The 20,882-nt window shown below is 40.5% G+C and overlaps 2 protein-coding genes across 5 annotated transcripts; both read left to right on the forward strand.

Moving 5' to 3' along the window:
- Nucleotides 1–370: 370 nt before the first annotated feature.
- Nucleotides 371–4,280, forward strand: LOC108883623 (phospholipid hydroperoxide glutathione peroxidase-like). 2 transcript variants are annotated; one of them, XM_018676981.2, is made up of 7 exons: nt 371–502; nt 1,418–1,512; nt 1,722–1,866; nt 2,219–2,370; nt 3,225–3,249; nt 3,384–3,443; nt 3,762–4,280. In XM_018676981.2, exons 1-7 carry the CDS (start codon nt 437–439, stop codon nt 3,792–3,794), a joined length of 576 nt encoding a protein of 191 aa, XP_018532497.1. In that variant the 5' UTR covers nt 371–436; the 3' UTR covers nt 3,795–4,280. The 2 variants fall into 2 exon arrangements, 1 of the variants encoding a protein (XP_018532497.1); XR_007813044.1 differs by lacking the exon at nt 3,225–3,249 and having other exon boundaries at nt 3,762–3,851.
- A 156-nt stretch (nt 4,281–4,436) lies between these two features.
- LOC108883622 (phosphatidylinositol 4-phosphate 5-kinase type-1 gamma) lies at nt 4,437–19,622 on the forward strand. 3 transcript variants are annotated; one of them, XM_018676976.2, is made up of 18 exons: nt 4,437–5,709; nt 8,729–8,757; nt 8,939–9,028; nt 9,167–9,297; nt 9,401–9,518; nt 11,140–11,292; nt 11,871–12,170; nt 12,474–12,682; nt 12,767–12,850; nt 13,488–13,536; nt 13,726–13,810; nt 13,918–14,088; nt 15,067–15,223; nt 15,315–15,383; nt 15,472–16,024; nt 16,751–16,825; nt 17,927–18,013; nt 18,134–19,622. In XM_018676976.2, exons 1-18 carry the CDS (start codon nt 5,616–5,618, stop codon nt 18,134–18,136), a joined length of 2,457 nt encoding a protein of 818 aa, XP_018532492.1. In that variant the 5' UTR covers nt 4,437–5,615; the 3' UTR covers nt 18,137–19,622. The 3 variants fall into 3 exon arrangements, with proteins under 3 accessions (XP_018532492.1, XP_018532493.1, XP_018532495.1); XM_018676977.2 differs by lacking the exon at nt 16,751–16,825; XM_018676979.2 differs by lacking the exons at nt 16,751–16,825; nt 18,134–19,622 and adding an exon at nt 16,263–16,297 and having other exon boundaries at nt 17,927–18,002.
- The last annotated feature ends 1,260 nt before the right edge of the window (nt 19,623–20,882 follow it).

The raw sequence follows: 20,882 nt of genomic DNA on the forward strand, positions 1-20,882 counted from the left end.
AACCTGAGTTTTATGGTGAGGTTAAGTTACTCTCGCCACTCTCATTTTCAGCCACAAAAAGCAACAAATACGCTATAAAGCCTCACTGTGCACCTGGTCAGCACCTAGACAAGGTTAGTGACCATGTTGAAATATTGAATACTGGACTCACACGCGGGGACATAAACACAGCTCAAAAGAATGATAATGTGGCTCTGTGTAAATCTTGGCCATATTAACTCGAGTGGTGATGAAATGCCAACAACTTGTTTCCTGCCTGTTTCATGGCCTTTTTTTGACAGGTTTAAATAAATGTAAGAGTTTAAATAAAGAGCTCGACTGCAAAAGCTCAAACTGCTTTGTGCGGTAAAAAAAAAGAAAAAAAAAGAAAAGATATTTAATTTTCTCAGTGGGCGGTTATATAAGTCATGTGACAGCAGGCGTCAGTAAAGCCGCCATGCGGCTTCTGAGAGGGGCAGTGTTGTTAGGTGTGGTGGGGAGCAGAGGAGTACTGAGAAGCATGGTAAGTATGGAAGCCACTACTATAGACGTTTTACAGTTTATGTTTGTTGTGGTCTAAACATTAATGTGTCTGCTGTTGTCTGTATGCTGAGCGGCATGTAACGCTAGGGCAGATTTAGGGCATCTATTTTTAAATGCGGTGCAACGGACAAATGGGTCCGACGTAGATGCAGCCACTAACGCTAGCTTTTTGTAAAACACCCGAGGCATAATGTCACCATTTGGCCGTTATTTAGCGGTCCAGAGACGGTTTTTGTAACGGTTCAAGCCTTTAGCTAGACTCAGCTGCCGAGCCTCACATTGAATTCACTGTTGAATTCAAATGTATCTTGTTTCCTGTTAAGATAGTTTTACTGGTGTTGTTAGCTTGTTACCGTGACGCACCATACGAGTAAAAGATGCAGGTAAAAAAATCCTCATAATACGTGATGGTAATCTGCAAGCAAGGTGGTGTAACTTTTGGTGGTGGTGTAACACTTTTGTGTAATCCCGTTATTTCCTCATTTTCCTCAGCCTTCAGCCTCAAATGCAGCGGTTAACCGTGATTTAATGTAAACGCCGTGACATCTGTCACATCTTCGTATTTAATCTGCCGTTATTTCTTAAGACCAACAGATATGCATGCATGCATGCAAGCCATTTTACTGGGTTTTCCAGCATGAACATGCTCTGTATGCAAGTTTAAGGGTAACAGGCATGAGTCATGACTTAAATGGGCCAAAGTGCACTAAGTATTAAGAGCAGTGCCTCACTTCCTTGCTTTTCCTCCCACTTACCTGATTCATCTTGTGTATGTCTTAGGCCTGAGATTACTGTTGCCCTTTGGTTTGTTTTCATGGGCTTCGACAGACCTTTGTCATCAGCCGTCTTTCTCAATCACACATATTCAAATACAATGTCCATTCTTCACCTCTAGTGTGCTCAGGTGGGGGACTGGCAGAGTGCCAAGACCATCTACGAGTTCTCTGCCAAGGATATTGATGGCAATGAGGTGTCTCTTGAGAAATATAGGTAAAAAAAAATATCCATAAACATGTATATAACATTATCATGTGTCCTTGTCCTAACACAGCCAAACACAGGCTAAGGAAGTAATGATTTGTATAGAGTTGAATATTTCTTGCCGTTGTCATGCATAGCCTTTACAAATATGACAGTAGTATGCAGTATGAGTTGTTTTCTCAGTTAAATGTCTTGTGTGTTCTGTTTCTTCCTGCCAGAGGGTATGTGTGCATCATTGTAAATGTAGCCTCTAAATGAGGCAAGACCAGAGTAAACTACACTCAGCTAGCGGGAATGCACGCCTCCTATGCTGAGAAAGGTTTACGCATCCTGGGTTTCCCATGCAACCAGTTTGGAGGGCAGGTAATGAGCAAATCCTGATGACAGTGCTGCTCTTTTGTTTTACTTTCTTCATGCTGTGGTTTATAACAAGAATGTTGCAATGTTGCTGTTAATACAACACATGACCCTTGATCTGTTAACTTACTGGCTGTTCATATGTTCATCTTAAATCTTTCCTCCATCTCACTTTCATTTTTGAATTCAGTTATCTGGTAGGATGGAAGTCATTTAAATAATTATTTGTCTTGCTGGATTCTTGGATATTTTACATATGTTCCAAGATGGCTGGATTCATACTATTTAATAGCAAAATTTTAATACCAATTTTCTTACTTGTATTTTGTGTCTGTGTGTATGTATGTGTGTTGTCCAGGAGCCTGGGACTGAGGCAGAAATTAAAGAGTTTGCTAAAGGGTACAATGCTGAGTTTGACCTCTTCAGTAAGATTGAGGTGAATGGAGACAACGCTCACCCTCTGTGGAAGTGGATGAAGGCACAGCCTAAAGGCAAAGGAACTTTTGGAAAGTGAGTTATTGTCCCACTTTCCTGTCTACTTAACAAAAAGTATGATAACACTGTGCACACAAAATGAGTAACAGCATTCAGTGGCACATGAATTAAACTCTGAGAGATGATTTTCCTTTGAGCTGTCATGAATAACTGCTTAGACTATACGCTCTTTGACATGAATCAGGTTTGTTTCAGTGCATCATTGTTACTGATGAGCTTTTTATATTGAGCCCCATTTCTGTCATTCTTTCTCAGTGTTAGGTATAGGTTTCTGTAAATTTTCTGTTACTTAACGTTTCACAGTGTTTTTCATAGCACCGAACATGGTGCCGTTATCCATCTCATAAAAACAGCTGATAGTGAGCTAGTGTTGAAATTGTATTTATAACCTCTACATTTCATGCTGCCCAGAGAATACTCTTAATCACCTACATGTCAACTATGTCAAGAGGAAAAGGCAAACCTCCATTTGTGATGACATCTTGTCAACTTGATACAGTCTGAATATCACAGTCCATATAGGCTTGAAGGGTGGTGTTTATGTAAGTCAGGTGGCAGTAAACCAACATGCATTTTATGACTGAGCCTGAAGCTGTGCATCAAGCCATACTGTGGTTGAAGTTAGTGTTTTATACTGAGAAAACAAATGGATAGTGCAAGAATGGGTTGTTAGTTATTCTATGAAAGTTATTCTATGAATGATTTAATAATTTTCTCCAGTATATACTGCTCACTGTTGTAATCCATTGTGATCAACTTGATGATGCTGACTACACACTCTGCTCTATGAAGGATGAAATGGCAGTTTCTGTGTTAATGGCTGCAGTTTTTGTTGGAATAACTTTTTTCCTCTCCCCCTCTGTTCACAGTAACATCAAATGGAACTTCACAAAGGTAATTGCTAATATAGTTTCCACTACCTCTTTATATAAAAGCATCTTCAGTAAAAAAAATTGTTTAATTTCCTTGCTACAATCGCATGAAAATCCATCTTTGTGCTAATATTTTGATGTCTTATTCCTCTACAGTTTCTTATAAACAGAGAGGGAGAAGTGGTGAAGCGATACGGCCCAACAGATGACCCCAGTGTAAGTGGCACCCACTGTGGTTTTAATAATATTTCTGAGCATGTTGTGAAATCCAATGTAGGTGCATATAATACTTTCCTGCTGTTTTGATTTAGTTAAAACTTTGTTAATCTCAACCTGTTAAAGTTTATTTAGGCAATTTGTTGCATGAGGTTTATCATAGTTTATTATTTATATATGCTAAAACACAACTGAAATAAACTGATAATAATTCATCGATCAAACATGTATCCATATTGTTTTCAGCTTTTTTAATGAATAATTAATCTCCGTCACCATATCTGTCATAGTGAAATTTCTACTCCTCTCTCTTTGCAGGTGGTGGAGAAGGACCTGCCCACATACCTCTAATATGACATGTCTCCAATGTGTTTCTTTGACCCCTTACCTCTCCCATGGACTTCAGGGTGTCTGTGTGTGTTTGTGTGTTTCTGGACCAGTGACGGCCTGTCTGTAAACCCAACCCTGGGGAAGGCAGGCCCGATGACCCCCAGCGTGCAACTAAAGCTCCAGAGCCCACCCACACCAAACCCTATCAGACCATGTGAGAGGCCATTCACTAGCAATACAAAGTAGAGACACATCACATCTTACTTCACCCTCAGAACAGCCATTCCTTTTTCTAATACAAATACCATCCTGTCCTTTCTGAATGTTAAGTGACAAGTTTGTGCATGTGTCAGTGTCATTGTTATTTAAGGACATAAGATGCCATAAATTTCACAGATTTCTGTAATGCTACTGATAATATTGTTTGCACTTAACTTATCGAAGGGCCCATTATTGTACCATGACTTATCATGTGTTGAAACTGGGAAATAAATGCTGTCTATGACACCAATTTGTCAACTTAGATATATTAGTTAAAGTAATCTATGCCAAGTCATGCTTGTTCAACTCCTGGCTTTGTGACTGGTAACTATAGTGGTCTGTTATTTGAATATTGTGTTGTTTATTGTAATTGCCTTTTTGTTTAGGTTTTTTTAATATAATTAATTATGCAAAGTTTTAAACTACATCAAGATTAGTTTTAGTTAGTGAGTAATGCTTTACAATAGTTACCTATTTGTTATGCTCTAAATTATTACCCCACAAGTTCCACTTCATCTCCATTTTTAGTTTGACCAGTATAATTATCCAAAAGTATAATTTAGTCAGTGTTTTAATGATTTATTTACATTATGTCCTAAAGCTTTATTTACAGGTTGTAATGTCATAATCTCTCTGGAAACTTCCCAGAAAACTATATAGTAGTTGTATGGGAAACATAAATTTTTGCTGAAGAACTGGTACATTAAAACCCAAGTAAATATTAATATATTATTAATCTATAATTGGAAAATCTATTTTCTATATATGTTTGTCTGTAGACAAACCTCATATTTTGACAAATCAGTTTGTTATTTTCACATATATTTGAGCAGTATCAATATCAGCGATATGAAATCTTGTTTTGAGTATTACCAGATACCAGTTTCAGTGCGTTCTCTCACATGTTAGATCACATCCTGGGCATGACCTGTTTCTCCCCCTTATGATAGTACACCGTTGTAAACACTGATTGGAGCCAAGTCCACCAGGCAAAGTAAAAGAAGCATGAAAAACTGTATCATAATTTTGACTGGATTGGTTATTTTCGCTTATCTAACATTGTGCTAGTGGTGGCATTTTTTCCCATATTTACATTTTATTTTCATTATGTAAACGGTTAAGTTAGATATCTTTATTTTTCTGGGGCATTCTTATCTGTAGTGTGGGGTCCAACAGTAAACTGGAGATAACCCTGGCAACTATTAAAATGTCAAAAACAGCCTCTCTCATAATATACAGCCTACAGTTACCCTGTGCTCACGCTCTAACGGTTTAAACGGTCACTTCAAGCTGAGCAGGATGATGCTGTAGCGGCACGCGCATCAGCCGTTGCGTGAGGCTGATGACGCAGAGCAGCGGCAGAGATGATCGGCACCGCTGGCTTTGAACGTGTCGCTGCGTTTGGCAACATACGGCGACAAATATACATTCTTAGAGTTATGTAGTCTGTAATTGTAGCGGTATATATCGAAGAAGGTGAAATGACAGGATTCGTTGATTGTTTGGAAACGCATACCGCCGCATCTGGCTCTCTTTGAGGAAGGACACGGCTGCGCGTCGTCGTCAGGAACCGTCCGGGAGATGGACGGGAGGACTGCGGAAACCGGGGATGACGAGACTACGAGCGAGGCAGCGGCCGCCGGCCTCTGTCTGCAGCTTGACCTGGGGGACAGTGGTTCGTATGTCTTTCAGTTAGCGTTAGCGCTACAAATTGTCAAATATTCCCATCGTTGTGGTGAGCTTATGCTACCCCAGCTGCCGTTGACATCAGGTGCACAGGGAACAGGAATTTAAGTGGATAGCTTCCTGCCATGCAGTTATATGTGATTGTAGGCAGGCACACTGACTTAAAAGACTAAACTACAGAAAAAAAAATATTTTTTCCATTAAGTTAGATACAGGAACCTAAGCTGTGGAAATGAATAATAAATTGCTTGGTTAGATAATAGTGTCAAGATTCAAGTCACTGCTTCTCAGTTGTAAATGGACCATAGTGTCAGCAGATCGCTGCAAGCTGGCACAAACACAAGGTGTGCAATGAGATGTATACTCACAGTCCCACAAGACCTGATAAATACAAGCTGCTGTGTGATGAGTTACATTTGACTGGCATGAGTCTGTAAACTCACCACACATATAGTTATTTGTATATACAGTATCTACAGGGGCTATATCTTTTTATGACACCTAGACATGATGGGCTGTTCAACATCCACTACAGTGAAGACATTCTGTGCTCTCCTCTCCTCAGCCTCTGTCTGTACTCATAATTCTTACCATCCCTCTCTCTTCCTGGATAAATCTGAAGAGTGCCTTACATAATCCGATATGGAATTATAACATAAACCACTCCCTAATCTCTCGGGTATCAATTCCAAGCATCGCTGTGGATGTCATTGCGACAGGATATACATGACAGGATTATTGATATTTATGTGCAAATACTATGTACTGAAAGAAAGCAGATGTAGTCCTCATCAGTTTAGCAGGCCCAACAAGTTGCCTATGCATGTGCAATGCTCATGTATACAGGGTAACACTGGATGTTTGTGTACAGATGATTATTATTAAGTCCACCAGATTATACTTGTGTGCACTGAGCCTCAAGGCATCAACATTTACTCCTGTGTTTAGTGCCACATTAATGTCACAGCAACAGGCCGCCATTTTCTCAGCTGATAAGAGAGATCTAATCCTCTTTACTATGACACACACATGCCTTAAGGCATACTTCTCATAACATTGACACAAAATATTTCATTACAAGAATATCCATTTCAAGTCAGTAAATGTGCATTTCTTTAGTGTTTTAATTACAGCCAAAACACGTAATCTCACAAGTAGTCTGTTTTAAACAGAAATGCTGAGTTTGTCGTGTATGTTGCTTGCAGCTCAGTGGCACATTATTCTGCCATGACCCTAATCCCACAGAGACTCTTTGTGTGTGCGCCTGCCCCTGGATACTACCTTCTCATTGTTCTGCCTTACAGGCAGCGTTAATCTGGTTACAGGTATGGGCAGCCGTGCCCATTCTATCACTGCACAAAAGGGCCCAAAGGAAGATATCAATGAAATTGTATGAGGATCCACTAATTTTTGTTTGTACAGTTAAATGCTGAATTTTGATTTTACATGATGTATTTTAGCACAATTTCTAAGTTTGTTTCACGTGTCAAAAATATTCTTCTACTTTTTCCCTTTCAACTTTTAGCCATGCTAGTGGCATGTGGTTCTTGAGATGGCAGTTTCTGTTCATCTGTTGTTCAGTCACCCAACACTTTGGTCCAGACTGAGATTTTAACATGCTAAAATGGCTAAGCTAAGATGGTGAACATGGCGAACATTATATCCGCTTAACATCAGCATGTTAATGTTGTTATTGTGAGCATGTTAGCCTTAGCATTGCTACAGACACTAGAGAGAGACTGTAGACTTGTAGTCTTGTTATTAATGCAGATCCAATGTAAAACAGCTAAAGAGTGCTCATACATGTGGCTCCAGAGGACCTCAATGATGTCAGGATTTTAAATCAAATATGCTGCATGCAAATTTGAATTTTGACAGTTCAGATTGTATGAGTCTTGCAATTTGTTTGCATCTACTGACCAATGAGAAGATTATTATGGTTTATTATATATTTTTTTGTATATGAACAATTATTGTACTTTATCATGCCTTAGTGATAGCATCATATCCTACAGTGTGTACTGTGTGCTTTAACATGGCTTAAAGATTCATTATCCCTGCTCTGCCAGCAGCAATTCACTTAATCTTCACCCTCACATGACCTGAGATTCAGCATTGTGATGTAAACCAAGTAGTTTGTTGTACTGTGGAGTCCTGCAACTGCTTCTTTCTCCATTCACTTCCTTCCATCCCGCTCACTCATCCCCTTCGACACACAGACACATACAGACACATACAGACACAGTCCAGTTGCGTCTTTCGTGTCAGTTTGGAAAGATTCTTCCTAATCCTTGTATGTGATTGGTCAGTGACGTGATCTGGAGACCTCAGCCAATGGCAGCACTCAGATTAGGGAGGAAGTCAATCCAATAGAGTTTTTACCTTCTCAGTACAAATGTCACTGATCCAGGAATAGAAAAAAACAACTGCACACTGCAGTGGTCTGACTGTTGAATGTCAGATTTTGATTCAGCATTTCTGCATGTCTTTTTTTCCTGTCTGGATTATCAAACATTTGGTAACCTGTACCTGTACCGGCATTGAACTCTTCTGCTGGTGAGTTAACCACCATTACATTTGGATCAAGGTTGTTGAGGTTACATTTGTATCAAAGTTGCAGAATTAGCTTTAGTTGTATCTGGTGCAGTGAATGTACTCCATTTAAATAAACAATAAAATAAATGGGATGTGGATCTGGATGTTGATAAATTAATGTCACCACAAGGTCCATTAGTAGTTGCTCTGGAGTTTTCATTTGTATCATAAAATCTTGATCATCAGATTACGTTTTTCCAGTCGCCATTGAACCATAAGGAATCTGTCTGTAGCCTCTATGTTTATCTTGAGGCTGGTAGGTATCTCTTAAACTTGTAACAATCATAAGCCCCAGTGTGAGTCTTAAAGTATTAAAGTTGGCTAAATCATTAATTGCGAAATCACGCTAAATAATATACTGCTGTGGTCACTTCTCAACCCATTTCTCCTGTTCTTTCTGTTTCTGTTCACAGACTCAGCCAGGAAGGCTCAGATAACAGAGGTGAGAGGATGCTTTACCCTATACACCCGTCTGTCTTACCCATCTCTGTCACCTTATTCTTCTCTTTCCCTTCTTTCATCTGTACTGGTTTGCTGCGTATGACCTCTGACTGGATAATGTACAATATGCAGTACCTATATCACACATACATTTGCACCTCCTGTTTCTTTCCTTGTGACAGATGCCGTCCCCATTCGGAGCAGGCCCAACCCATGAGAAAAAGATCGGCCACAGGAGGGTAGATGCCTCTGGAGAGACAACATACAAGAAGGTAGACCCTTTGCTCTTCATCTGTCTCTCTGTTTGTCTTTGTATTTTATCTTAAATTGTGTTGGTAGGTTTGCTTGGTGTCACTGTTTTTCCACCCCCACTTTACTCAGTTGTTGTTTTCACTGTTCTCCACCTCCAGACCACCTCCTCTGCCTTGAAAGGGGCCATTCAGCTGGGCATTGGTTATACTGTTGGCAACCTCAGCTCCAAGCCTGAGAGAGATGTGCTGATGCAGGACTTCTATGTGGTCGAAAGCATCTTCTTCCCCAGGTGCACTTGAGTGTATTTTGTATCTATGTGCATATGTGTGTGGGAAGTATCTTATATAATCTTTCATCTTCCTAATGGTCCCACTTCACCTTGCTTCACACAGTGAAGGCAGCAACCTCACACCAGCCCACCACTTCCCAGACTTCAGGTTCAAAACCTACGCTCCCGTTGCTTTCCGCTACTTCCGAGAACTGTTTGGGATCCGACCAGATGACTACCTGGTGAGATATTTATTTTCTCTGATGACTCATGACACATTGACAGAATCTTACAACGTGCTGTGCAAGTGAAATGTTTGGTGTTATATACAGCATCAGCAATAATGCATATGCTCACCACCAATAATTATTTGCTTCAGAACACCCAGTGGTTGCTGGTGCTCTGTTCTTTTGTTACACAACTGACCAACATAAAGAAAAAGGAAGACAGAAAAAATGTGAACATAAATCACAACACACTTCTGATTGATAAACACTACTTAAGTAATTATTAAATATAACAAAGCCATAATAAAAGCAACATACCCATTTACCTTGCCAAAATTTGTAATTTGGCAAGGGCTGAAAAAAATGTGTTTTGTTTCTGTTGCTTGTTACATTTCATTTGAAAGCAGTGGAATAGCTCACACTGTATAATACAAGACAAACATAAACTAAATATAGATTCATGCGAGGATCCCTCTGACAGTATCTGACTGATGATCAGTAGAGTTATGAAATAAAAACATGCTCCCTGTCACATCAGACTTCTGTTGACGTGAAGATGATCATTAAACGCCCACACACATAAGAAAGAAGGACAACTGTGCACACACAAATACACACACGCAAACACCAGAAAGGTTGCACATGTCCCTGCATATTTTGTATGTCACGGTGCACACCCACACACCCACCCACCCACCCCTCCCATACACATGCAGTGACATACCATGTACTCAGCCACATGCTAAAGCTCACAGCCTACCTGTGCCAGAGGGAGATTAGCAGACTAAAGCTGTCTTTTTTAAACTCCCAAGTAGTGGCAGCAGACAGTCAGATAGTAGTTTGTGTTTGTGTAGGTGGGAGAAGTACCAGTATAATTGCATTATGTTAACTAAGCCATCGAAAATTGAATTATTTTGTTAGACAGATTAACAAAAAGCATGGGCACTTTCGCATACGTTTCATCTCAATGGCTGTAAGATATCCTGTGGTAATCTGAAGCTATTGGACTCTTAATGTTGAGCTGCTACATGTGCAGTTTAATATTGTTCGCATTAGTTAAATTCTGTAATTCCTGATAATCCACACCATCTTCAGCACCAGCATGGAGTGAGTGAAATCAGCATCACCACGGTGAATTTAGTACTTTCACTCTGGTTACTGATACTATCTCAGGGCATAAATGTCACACTGTAGTGGAGTTTATACTCCTAGTAGTCTAGATCTGTAATTCTTCCCACCAGCGTCTTTTTGTAGTCAGCAGTGTGTATGCCCTTGCACTTTTAAAACAAAGTTCCCTTTTTGCTGCTGATGAGCAATACCATGTGTGTGGGTAGATATATTAGTCTTTTGGTTGGCTGTTTGAAAGCTCCATTGGATCCAACATTAACAGAACAGCTCTGCAGCACCCAAGTGTTAAACCTTTTCAGTGCTCTCCTTTGCCAGAGGTACAGATTATTATTATAGAACAAGGCAAGCAAGCTTTAATAATATATCAAGTCTGTTTTTATGGCTGTTATATGTTCAAAGGGTCTTTTGAAAGATTTTAGGCCAAATTGTCTGACTTAAAGCAAGACAGTAGTTTAAATTCTAACCTATGTTTGTTCCTCTGTGCCTCTGTCCTCCTCTGTCTGTCTAGTATTCTCTATGTAATGAGCCGCTGATTGAGTTGACAAATCCAGGAGCTAGTGGCTCCATATTCTACGTAACCCGTGATGATGAGTTTATCATAAAAACTGTCCAACACAAGGAGGCTGAGTTTCTACAGAAGCTGCTTCCTGGATACTATATGGTAAGTCAAACAGAGCCTCTCACTCATTAGAATTAGTTAATTGCATACTGTTATATTTAGTATAAAGAGTTCAAACACAGCTAATAAGTTTGTATTACATGTCTATTAAATTAGCATTCTGCACTTGGGAAGAATTGGAAAATTAAAGCCCTTGCCATAGGCTTTGTAATTGTAAGTCTATTCAAAGATATCAATGTGTAGGCGCAGGGTGGGGTGGGGGGTGGGGGTTGTGTACATGAGCGCATGCTTAAGAGCAAGGCTGCAGCTGAAACTTTTACTCGTCTTTATCCTCTTTACCCTATCCTTGGTGTTGGCCCCAGTCAGCAGTGACGCCAAGAGGTGATTTTGTAATAGATAAGAGCAGAGAGGTTGTACCTGACAAAGACCTGGGCTAAGTACTTCTTAACAGGTTAAGCATGCACACAGGTATGGGCTGAGGCCTGGGGATGAATCACGCTGTGTGGCAGGTGCACGGTACTCCTGCCAAACCACATAGACTACATGTCTTAATACCTTATAACATTTCTTTATTTGTCCCCGTCTCTTTTCATATGTGCGCTGCACCAACACCTCTCCAGAACTTGAATCAGAACCCCCGGACTTTGCTGCCAAAGTTTTTCGGCCTCTACTGTGTCCAGTGTGGGGGGAAGAACATCAGAGTGGTTGTGATGAACAATATTTTACCACGCTCTGTCCGCATGCACCTCAAGTTCGACCTGAAGGGCTCCACGTACAAGAGGCGAGCTTCCAAGAAGGAAAGAGAGAAGTCCAAACCCACTTTCAAAGACCTGGACTTTCTGAATGACGTTTCTGACGGCCTCACTCTGGACCAAGACACATACAGTGCTCTGGTCAAAACGCTGCAAAGAGACTGTCTGGTGAGAGAGAGAAGAGGGAGGAGTCAGATGAACAGTGTTTTGTATACATAGATTAACAGTGTGCATTTCATTTTATTTTAACAGATCAGCACAACCAACCACTCTATTTCACTGTTTTCATCAATTAGTCGATGAATAATGGAGCAATTAAAAGGCATAATAGAAGAGTAGATTACATGGCTCATGTATTTTTAATGTACATGTTAATTTTCATGCCTCTGGCTGTAAAATGAAATCTATATATGTAAATGTCTGGGAAGCTTGGGAAATGTTTTTATTGTGTTCCTGCATGTTTTATTTTAGGTTCTGGAGAGTTTTAAGATTATGGACTACAGTTTGCTGCTTGGGATCCACAACAAGACCCAAGCAGAGAGGGAGTCTCAGTCCCAGGGCTCACCTGCAGGTGGTGGGGATGAAAAGAGGCCTGCAGCACAGAGAGCCTTGTATTCCACTGCAATGGAGTCTATACAGGGAGGCTCCACGTGCAGGGATACTCTGGACCACGATGACACGTAAGTCGCTATTTCATAATTTTTGATCTTCATCATCACATTAAATTATTGAAACGATGGTAATGCTCTCCTCTCCATCTGTAGTATGGGTGGTATTCCAGCTGTTGGTGGTAAAGGAGAGCGCCTCCTGCTGTTCATTGGGATCATTGATATTCTACAGTCTTACAGGTAGGCAACCAAAAAAACAAAAAATCAAAGGTTAAAGATGCTTTACAGTTGTACTATGTAATATGTCTTCTACACACTTCCAGCATTGTATGTTCTTAAGTTAACTAAAAAGGAAAAATGAAGGACTGGGTAAGGGCACAAGCTGCAACATCCTCCTTATGGCTACTGGGTTTAAACTAGGTTTAATTTAAAAAGACACACAAACCAAGTGACCAGTTCTCTGACCAGGGTTTGATTTTTCATGGTAATAAATCCAAATATTATGATTTATTTCTGATTAATATATTAATGCTTAAAGTGCTGTACACATGACTTTATAGCTGTGCTGCCTTCTCAGTCTGAGGTACTCTGTAAGGTTATGCTGATTTCAGGCAGGACATGTTAAATTGGATTTCTGTCTGGCTTCAAAATTCAGGAAGTGGTTAGGATTAGGCTAAATGGAGGAGAAACAGAACTGTGAACTGTGAAGTGCGGACATACAGAGGTGTGAGTGGCTTATCCAGTCTTTTGAAACAGCTCTTAAAAAGCACATCAACATTGCAAGTGGAACTGTAGCCTGTGATTCAGCCCTGAGTTGCCAGGTAACCACAGTAAGTCACTGAATGAGCTAAATAATTGAATTGTCTTTGTCTGACAGACTGATTAAGAAACTGGAGCACTCCTGGAAGTCCCTCATCCATGACGGGGTGAGTAGCTTTCACACAACTGTTGTGTAACAGTCTGTTGTGTAACTATATCAAAATTTTTGACTTATTTTGTCACTATGTCTGTCTTTTGTGTATTAGATAAAGTACTTTGACTGCGGTTGTCAATGACAAGTACAACATGAATAAAACTGCTGTGTCTTTTTCATGGCTTCCTCTGTCCTTCCATAGGACACAGTGTCAGTTCACAGACCAAGTTTCTATGCTGAGAGGTTCTACAAATTCTGTAGCACCATTGTCTTCAAGAAGAGCTGCTGTGAGTCTACAAATGTGCATGAACCATATACCCCCCTTCTTTGTTATGTTTGATGACAACAATTCTAATAAGTGTAAGTATACGTAAAGTATCCCATGCTTTTACAGCACTGCGATCCTCTCCATCTAAGAGGGGCAGAGGGGCTCTCACGTCCAAGTCCAGTGCCGGAACTGGTTCAGCTGGGCAGCGTCCCTCATTGAGTGATGAGAGGCAGGAAAACCTGGACAACTTGGAGAACCTTCGAGGAGCTCGCAGCTTCCCTGTGCTGGAGGACAATGGTAGGACTTCTTGTAAACTCTGTGAGTCCACAGTGATATAAAGTAATGACATGAAATGAGGTGATATAAGCAAAAACATGTTACCCACAAGTCATATTTCATGCCAAGTGAAAACGGGATGTTTAACAAACATCACCTGAACTCATTAGTCTGGGATTGTTTGGATCGGATGGTTCTCACTTTTCAGTTTTTTATCAGAGGCTAGCTGCCTTCATCAAGGTAGTGTGGAAATGTCTAAGCCACATGCTAATGCTGCTTGAATAAAATAGTAGAAAATAGAGTAAACTGGTGAGCGCTGGTTCTCCCTCATCACCTTTTGTCTTTCTGGAGTTGGCACGCTATTAACTTCAATTGTCTGCAGCTGAGCGCTCCATTTTCTCTTTAAATGAAATGAAGTGAACCTTTATTGATCCCTGTGGAGAAATAGAAGTTCAGCAGCAAAAAAATGCAACAGAAAAAAGTCAAAGTTACACAAATTAGACTAGATATGCACAGAGAAACACTTTAGAAAACCATAATGGGAGATGTACACAGCAACACCATAAATGATAGCACTAAAGTAACTACAGAAAGAGTAGTGGGTAGTATCCTTACCTTGCTACTTTGAATATGTGTGTAAAAGTAATCATGAAATATTTGTCCACATTCACAGTAATGGAGGTGAGAGAGGCTGAAAAAAAGCATCCTGATCACATATAACAATATAAAATGTGTAGAGTTGCCCAGCAGAGTGTCAAACAAAACATCTCTGAGGGCAGTACTCATCTACAGTAATTGTCTGTTATACAACAAGATGGCAGTTTGAATAAATGGTTGAGGCACTCTTGTATGAAAACATACTTCTGCTTCCTTAGATGTTTAATTTTAGTTTGCAGGTTTTTGTTACGGCAATTAAGTTCTGTTAATCATTTCCTTTTCCGTATATTTTCATTTCTCGTCCACATGGCTCGTAAACTCTTACTTAATTATGCCACTCAGGGAGAGAGCCACCCTACACACCTCCTTCATTTGAAGATGCTACCACGGCGTCTATAGCTACCACGCTTTCCTCCAACAACTCCTTACCCACCACCCCCTTCGATACCCCAGAGCACCCACGCTATAGGAGACAAATGCATTCACCAAATGTGGTCAGGTGAGAATATCTATATTAATAAGCCATGGCCTATCTGATTAGTACAATGAGAATATTCTGACAAGAAAATTAATACTACATGTACTTTCAGGTCACAAAAAGAGATAGTTGAAGTTCATGGGGAAAAGCAGGACACCATAACAGTGGAGGTGGAGCTGAGGTGCACACATATATGTGATGAAAATATTAAAATAACTCGGTAGCTGCCTGTGTGACAGTATTTTAACAGTTTTCTTTGTCTCATGCAGTAAAATCCCAAAGAGCACGGAGCTCACACAGATGACAGAAATGACCTCTCCCAGCCACCTGTCACCTGACCATAAGCCATGTGGCTTTGCTTCATCCACCCCTCCCTCTGTCAGTCCATCCTCAGCATATTCCTCCTTAACCCTTCCTCCTTCCTTCGTTTCCTCCTCCTCCACCGCTCAGTCAGCCGGGCACTCATCCTCCACGCTGTCTTCATCCATCTGTCCATCCACCAAACCACTCACCTCTCCCACAGCTGCTCAGTCTTCCACTCTTTCTTCTCGAGTCTCTCACTCAGCCACGCAGTCCACACCTTGCACCTCAGCAAACGCCTCCATGCTCCCTCCTGCCTCGGCGTTTACTCCCATCTGCCCGGCCTCTCCTCACTCCCCCTCCCAGAGCTCCTCTCACCACCTCCCCTCGACGCCTCCCTCCTCCGTCCCCCCGAGCCCCCAGGTGCCTCAGCAGGCACCACGTACACCATGCAATCAACTGTCTGTGTCCAGCAGCCACAACTCACTGGATGGGGAGGTGCAAGTGTCCGACATCTACTTTGTAAGTTTCCATTATCGTGTTCCTGTGCTTTTGTTTTTTTGCTGAGGATGTTCAGAGTCAGATTATGAACCAGTTTCAAAGAAGTGAAACAAACTAAAGTGAGATGAAAGGTGAAATGCCATTAGCTTACCAGACAGACAGAATAAGAGATAAACCATTAATGGATGACTCCACTTCCAGACAGTAAAGATATTTTTTCCTTCCTCTGTTTTTCTTTGATCCACTGGGTCTCTTGCAGTGGCCCAGTCAGGACAGCGTGGTAGAGTTATGATGGTGAGGTGGGAGGGAGTGTGTGTTGCAGTATGCATGTACTATGGGGTTGCTCTCGTTGTCCAAAATGCTGTTTCTTCCGAAGCACGAGGCTGCCACCAGTCATAGCTCATGCTTTTGAATGTACCAGCAAAACACTGGGGTTGTCTTTCCTGCACAGCATGATGTATTTATATCTGTCAATCTGCATTCATGAGCCTGTCAATGTCATGCACAGCTCTCCACAATTTTGTCTTTTGTGTGAATTGTTTCTTATGGATCTACATTATTGCATTCATACTCCATTTTCACTTTCTTTTCTTTCTAGCCTCTGTAATAACTACTTCACATCATTCCTTCTATTTCTCCTTTGTTGTATAATAATTCATTCAATTCCCCTTATTTTCCTGTTGACACATCATATGCATCTGTGTGTTCATCCGTGTGTGTGTGTGTGTGTGTGTGTCCCTCCATCAGTATGCAGATGGCAGATATTGGGTGTACTCTCCAGTTCTTGGTCGTCGTAAGCTAAACTCTAGCTCAAGTTACAATGTAAGTTACCACCAAGGTAGTTAGTCATTTGTAATACTAGGAGATGTTCCCACATACAGAGCCATTGCTGTCAACCGTTCCACTGAGACTGTCACGAACACAGCTGTTTATGCAACTTCAGAAGTACTTAAGATAAAGCTATAGTGCATTTCACGTGACTTAAGAAATACATGTAAAAACTGCCGCTTCTGAAAGGCCATTTTATACATTTAAAGGAAGCATGCAGCTGTATGTAACACATTCCTAGTATACAGCAAAGTAAAAGTTTGAGGACCTGTCTTGGACCTGCAGTTAGTTAACCATCCCTTGGACTAGCTTTGGACTTTTAGCGATCCCTCAAGCTTCTGCCCACTAGTACCCATGTTGCTTAGTGTTGTCAGTGTTATAGGCTAGAACGAAAATCACCTGTTTATTAAAGCTGCACTTGGCACATTTTTAAGTGCCCAATAACCTGGTATTTCCGTAACATTTATTTATTTTTTTTACTGTCAAAAATTGAGCTAATCTGTTTCATCTGGAATATGCAGCTATAGTTTAATCAGATGCAGATGCACTATCTTCAGGTGTAGATTCAAATGTTGCTGAATTCTGATTGATGCACAAGAACATTGCATCACATATGTCTAACTGGGTCTCACCATTTTGGAAAAGCAGAAATAAAATCAAAATAAAGACATTTCTAATGGAAAAAACTACAACACTTCTGACTTTGGCAGACAATTATGTGTGTGCGTGAAATATGATTTCAAGGTCTTTAAATTAAAATTACACCCATCATGTCACCCCTTCTGAGACCCTGTAGAGTTTTATTTTTTTCTCTAAATTAAATTTAAAGTTTAGACATCCAGACACATCCCTACTTACAAAAAGGGATCATTTAAAGCATTGCAAACAAAAAGCAAATCGTTCCCAAACAGTAATAAGCATACATACTGACTATGAGCACACTGTGGGGGTCCTTTGGAGCCCCTGACATGTAAAATTGCACTTTTCAACTCTGCCCGGGGCATGTCTTAATTATCTTTTTTACAATTCAATTCTCATCCCTCTTGTCTCATCTTCTTTTCTCTTCTACCCTCTGCTGGTTGAATTCACCAACAGCAGACTCAGGAGGATCGGAGCTGGGTGTACTCTCCTTTGCACTACGGCTCAGAGTCCAGAGGGGGCTCAGATGGGGAGAGTGAGACAGTGAGTGTGCAGTTCATTCACAATGTACAGTTAATGTACACAGAGCAGAGATGAGTAGGTGTATTTGTTTGCTGTGTTCCTTTCAACCTCTCTGGTATTAATCCTCTCTTTCTCTCTCAGTAACTCACAGTGGAGACAGCAGTGACGGATGATGCCAGAGGCCGTCTCCACACACACAGGCTGTGAGCTTGTAATAATAGAGCCACCAGGACACTATGAAGATTTAATGCTGGTTGCCCAAGCTGCATGTGGAAGCTTGCTTTGCCAACTGTGACAGACTAAATGAATGAATTTAGAACCACTGAAGTAAGAATGCAAACACACACATACTCTCAAACGAATGCACAGAGAAACAATTAACAAAATTTTATGCAAAAAAATAAAAAATCTAAATATATATATAATAAATCTTAAATCATCAAATCATGGACACTCTGAAGAAATGAACTAACTGTGAATGATTCTGGTGGCTGTGAAGTCAGGTATTGTTGCGGTTCTGCTGCCTGCTGTGGATGTTTTTAGTGCTCATGAGTCACACTGTACTGTGCCAGCTCTGGCTATGCAATATGGACATACAGTACACGATATCAATCCCTCTTTTTGACTGAGTTTGAGTTCATTCATGCGTTTATTTTTCACTAGGGGCATGTCAAAGCTGTATATAATTTTATTTTTAGCACTTTATCAGTGTACATGTGGCTGAGGTCCTCTGAAATTGTATATGTTTTGTTATTTTGTCATCAGTCAAACACAGTTAATGTTTTGTGAGCTCTGTATGCACAGCGTCCTGTTTTTTTCTGCTGGTGTTTGGTGGTCCACACGAGAAACTTTGATCTGACAATGAATGGTTGTGTTCAAAATGCCTTATCGACAAACTCATTTTCATAACTTTTTGATATTTCGGTCACATGTAATCATTTTATGAAAAAACTTATAAACATGCCGAGAATTTTATTGTACATAAATACCAGATCTTTGAAGCAGAGTTCAAACAATGTAGTGGCCATGCATTTACACCTTTTGAGGATTAGAACAGAGATATCAAGAGAGTGTAAAGGGAAAAAAAGATCAATCAATCAACAATTTTGTAAATTGTAGAAAAACTGTGTGTGCTTAAGCACATGCATGTAAGTTTGTCCGTGCCCTTATGTCTCTGTGTGCATGCATATGATGTGTGACTGGGAGACATGTCAGTGTAAGTTATTCTGTCCTGCCTATTTGTCACATCGTCAAAAGGTGTAACTTCCATTTTTTATTATAAGCCATGAAAAGTCGGAACCAGCCATAAGCATGTTGGCTGTGTGAGAAATATGAAGTATAGATACCCTGGTCTTTAATGACGGTCGATTAACCATGAATTACCAAATTAAACAAACTGAGCTTTTCTATACAGTTTAGTGAGAAAAGACAGACACAATCCTCCCTCTTCCATACATGGTGAAACACGATTGACCATACTTAAACTTCCCGTCTGTGTCGGTAAGCACTGCTGTAACTTATCATTGTATCATTTGCGTCTGCTGAAGTTAACCTGCCTGTTTGTAGGCAACAGTGTTTGTAGCTGATCACTGTGTAAAAGAAAATAAACATTATATTGTGTAAAAAATCATTTTTATTGGATTGTAGTGTTTTTCCATGATGATGTAATTCACAAACCAGCTGCGAGGAGAGTATATTTTTGTTTTAAAATGTTATTTGCATAATTAGCCCACTAGATGGCACCACAATGTCTCAGAAAATCCAGTTCTCCTCTTGACTGGAATTCCATACAGTATTTAGAGCCACTTGAAAATTCAAAACTCTTAGTTGCACTGTAAAATTAAATTGCACCAAGACATATGCCAGTATATGAGCTGCCTATAGGCCGTAATTCATTTTATTGTGTTCTTGATGGATCATAAAAGAGAGGCTCTTATTTAAAGCCTCATACCTCAGCCCTCCACATCACACTGACATTTTAACACACACAAATATAATGATATGAAAGCTTGATTGCCCCACCCCCACCCCCCACCCCCTTGTCTGCAGAGGCTTTGCTGCTAAAATGACACTGAAATAAAACAGGGATCAATAGGGTTTCAACCACATCAGCTCACTGGGATCTTACCTGGCTATCTATCTGCACACACTCACACATTAGCTACATGGGCTATGGTCAAAGGTCCACCCAACAAGACATTAGCAGCGAGTGGGGTGTGTTCATTGTATTGTTTTGTTTGTGCACATGCTTTGCCGTGTGTATGTGTGTATTCTATGTGTAAGCCAGAGTTGTGAATGTCACTCAGGGTGACAAGTCAGCCATGTCGGCCCATGATGGAATGTGTGATGGACAAGGATCAGCAGCCACCTGCCCAATTGTCCTGAAATGAAATTGTCCCTCTCCTTGCTTTTCCCCTTTCTTTTTGTCCTTCTGTGTCTGGATACACACACACACACCCACACGCACACATGTAATCCTTTTGCTCCTTCTCCTGCCTCCTCAATTCCCTCTCCTTGATTTTCAGCCAGGAGGATATTCCTTCTTCAGTCCAGTGGTGCAACCCACTGACTACAGTAAAGAAGTAAAGAAGCTTCTTCCTCTGTGCTTCAGACCTCTAATGTCTAAAACTCTTACAAACACATTAATGAGCCACACAGTTACACAGACTGAATCCTTTCTTTATTACAGCTTACACTGTCCTGCTGCTATTTTATTAATCCACAGGTAAAAATAGTCCCCAACAAATATTCTATTTATTCATCTTAAAATGATGTTTGCTAAAAACTACAGCACCTCCCCACAAAAAAAGTACCCACTTTGTTGAAGCAATTAGTCCTCACATCTTTTTAAAGATGTACATAGAGTAGATACAAAAGGCTTGTGGCTGAG

The sequence above is a fragment of the Lates calcarifer genome, linkage group LG4, assembly GCF_001640805.2.
Source record: "Lates calcarifer isolate ASB-BC8 linkage group LG4, TLL_Latcal_v3, whole genome shotgun sequence".
NCBI classification, from domain to species: Eukaryota; Metazoa; Chordata; class Actinopteri; family Centropomidae; genus Lates; species Lates calcarifer.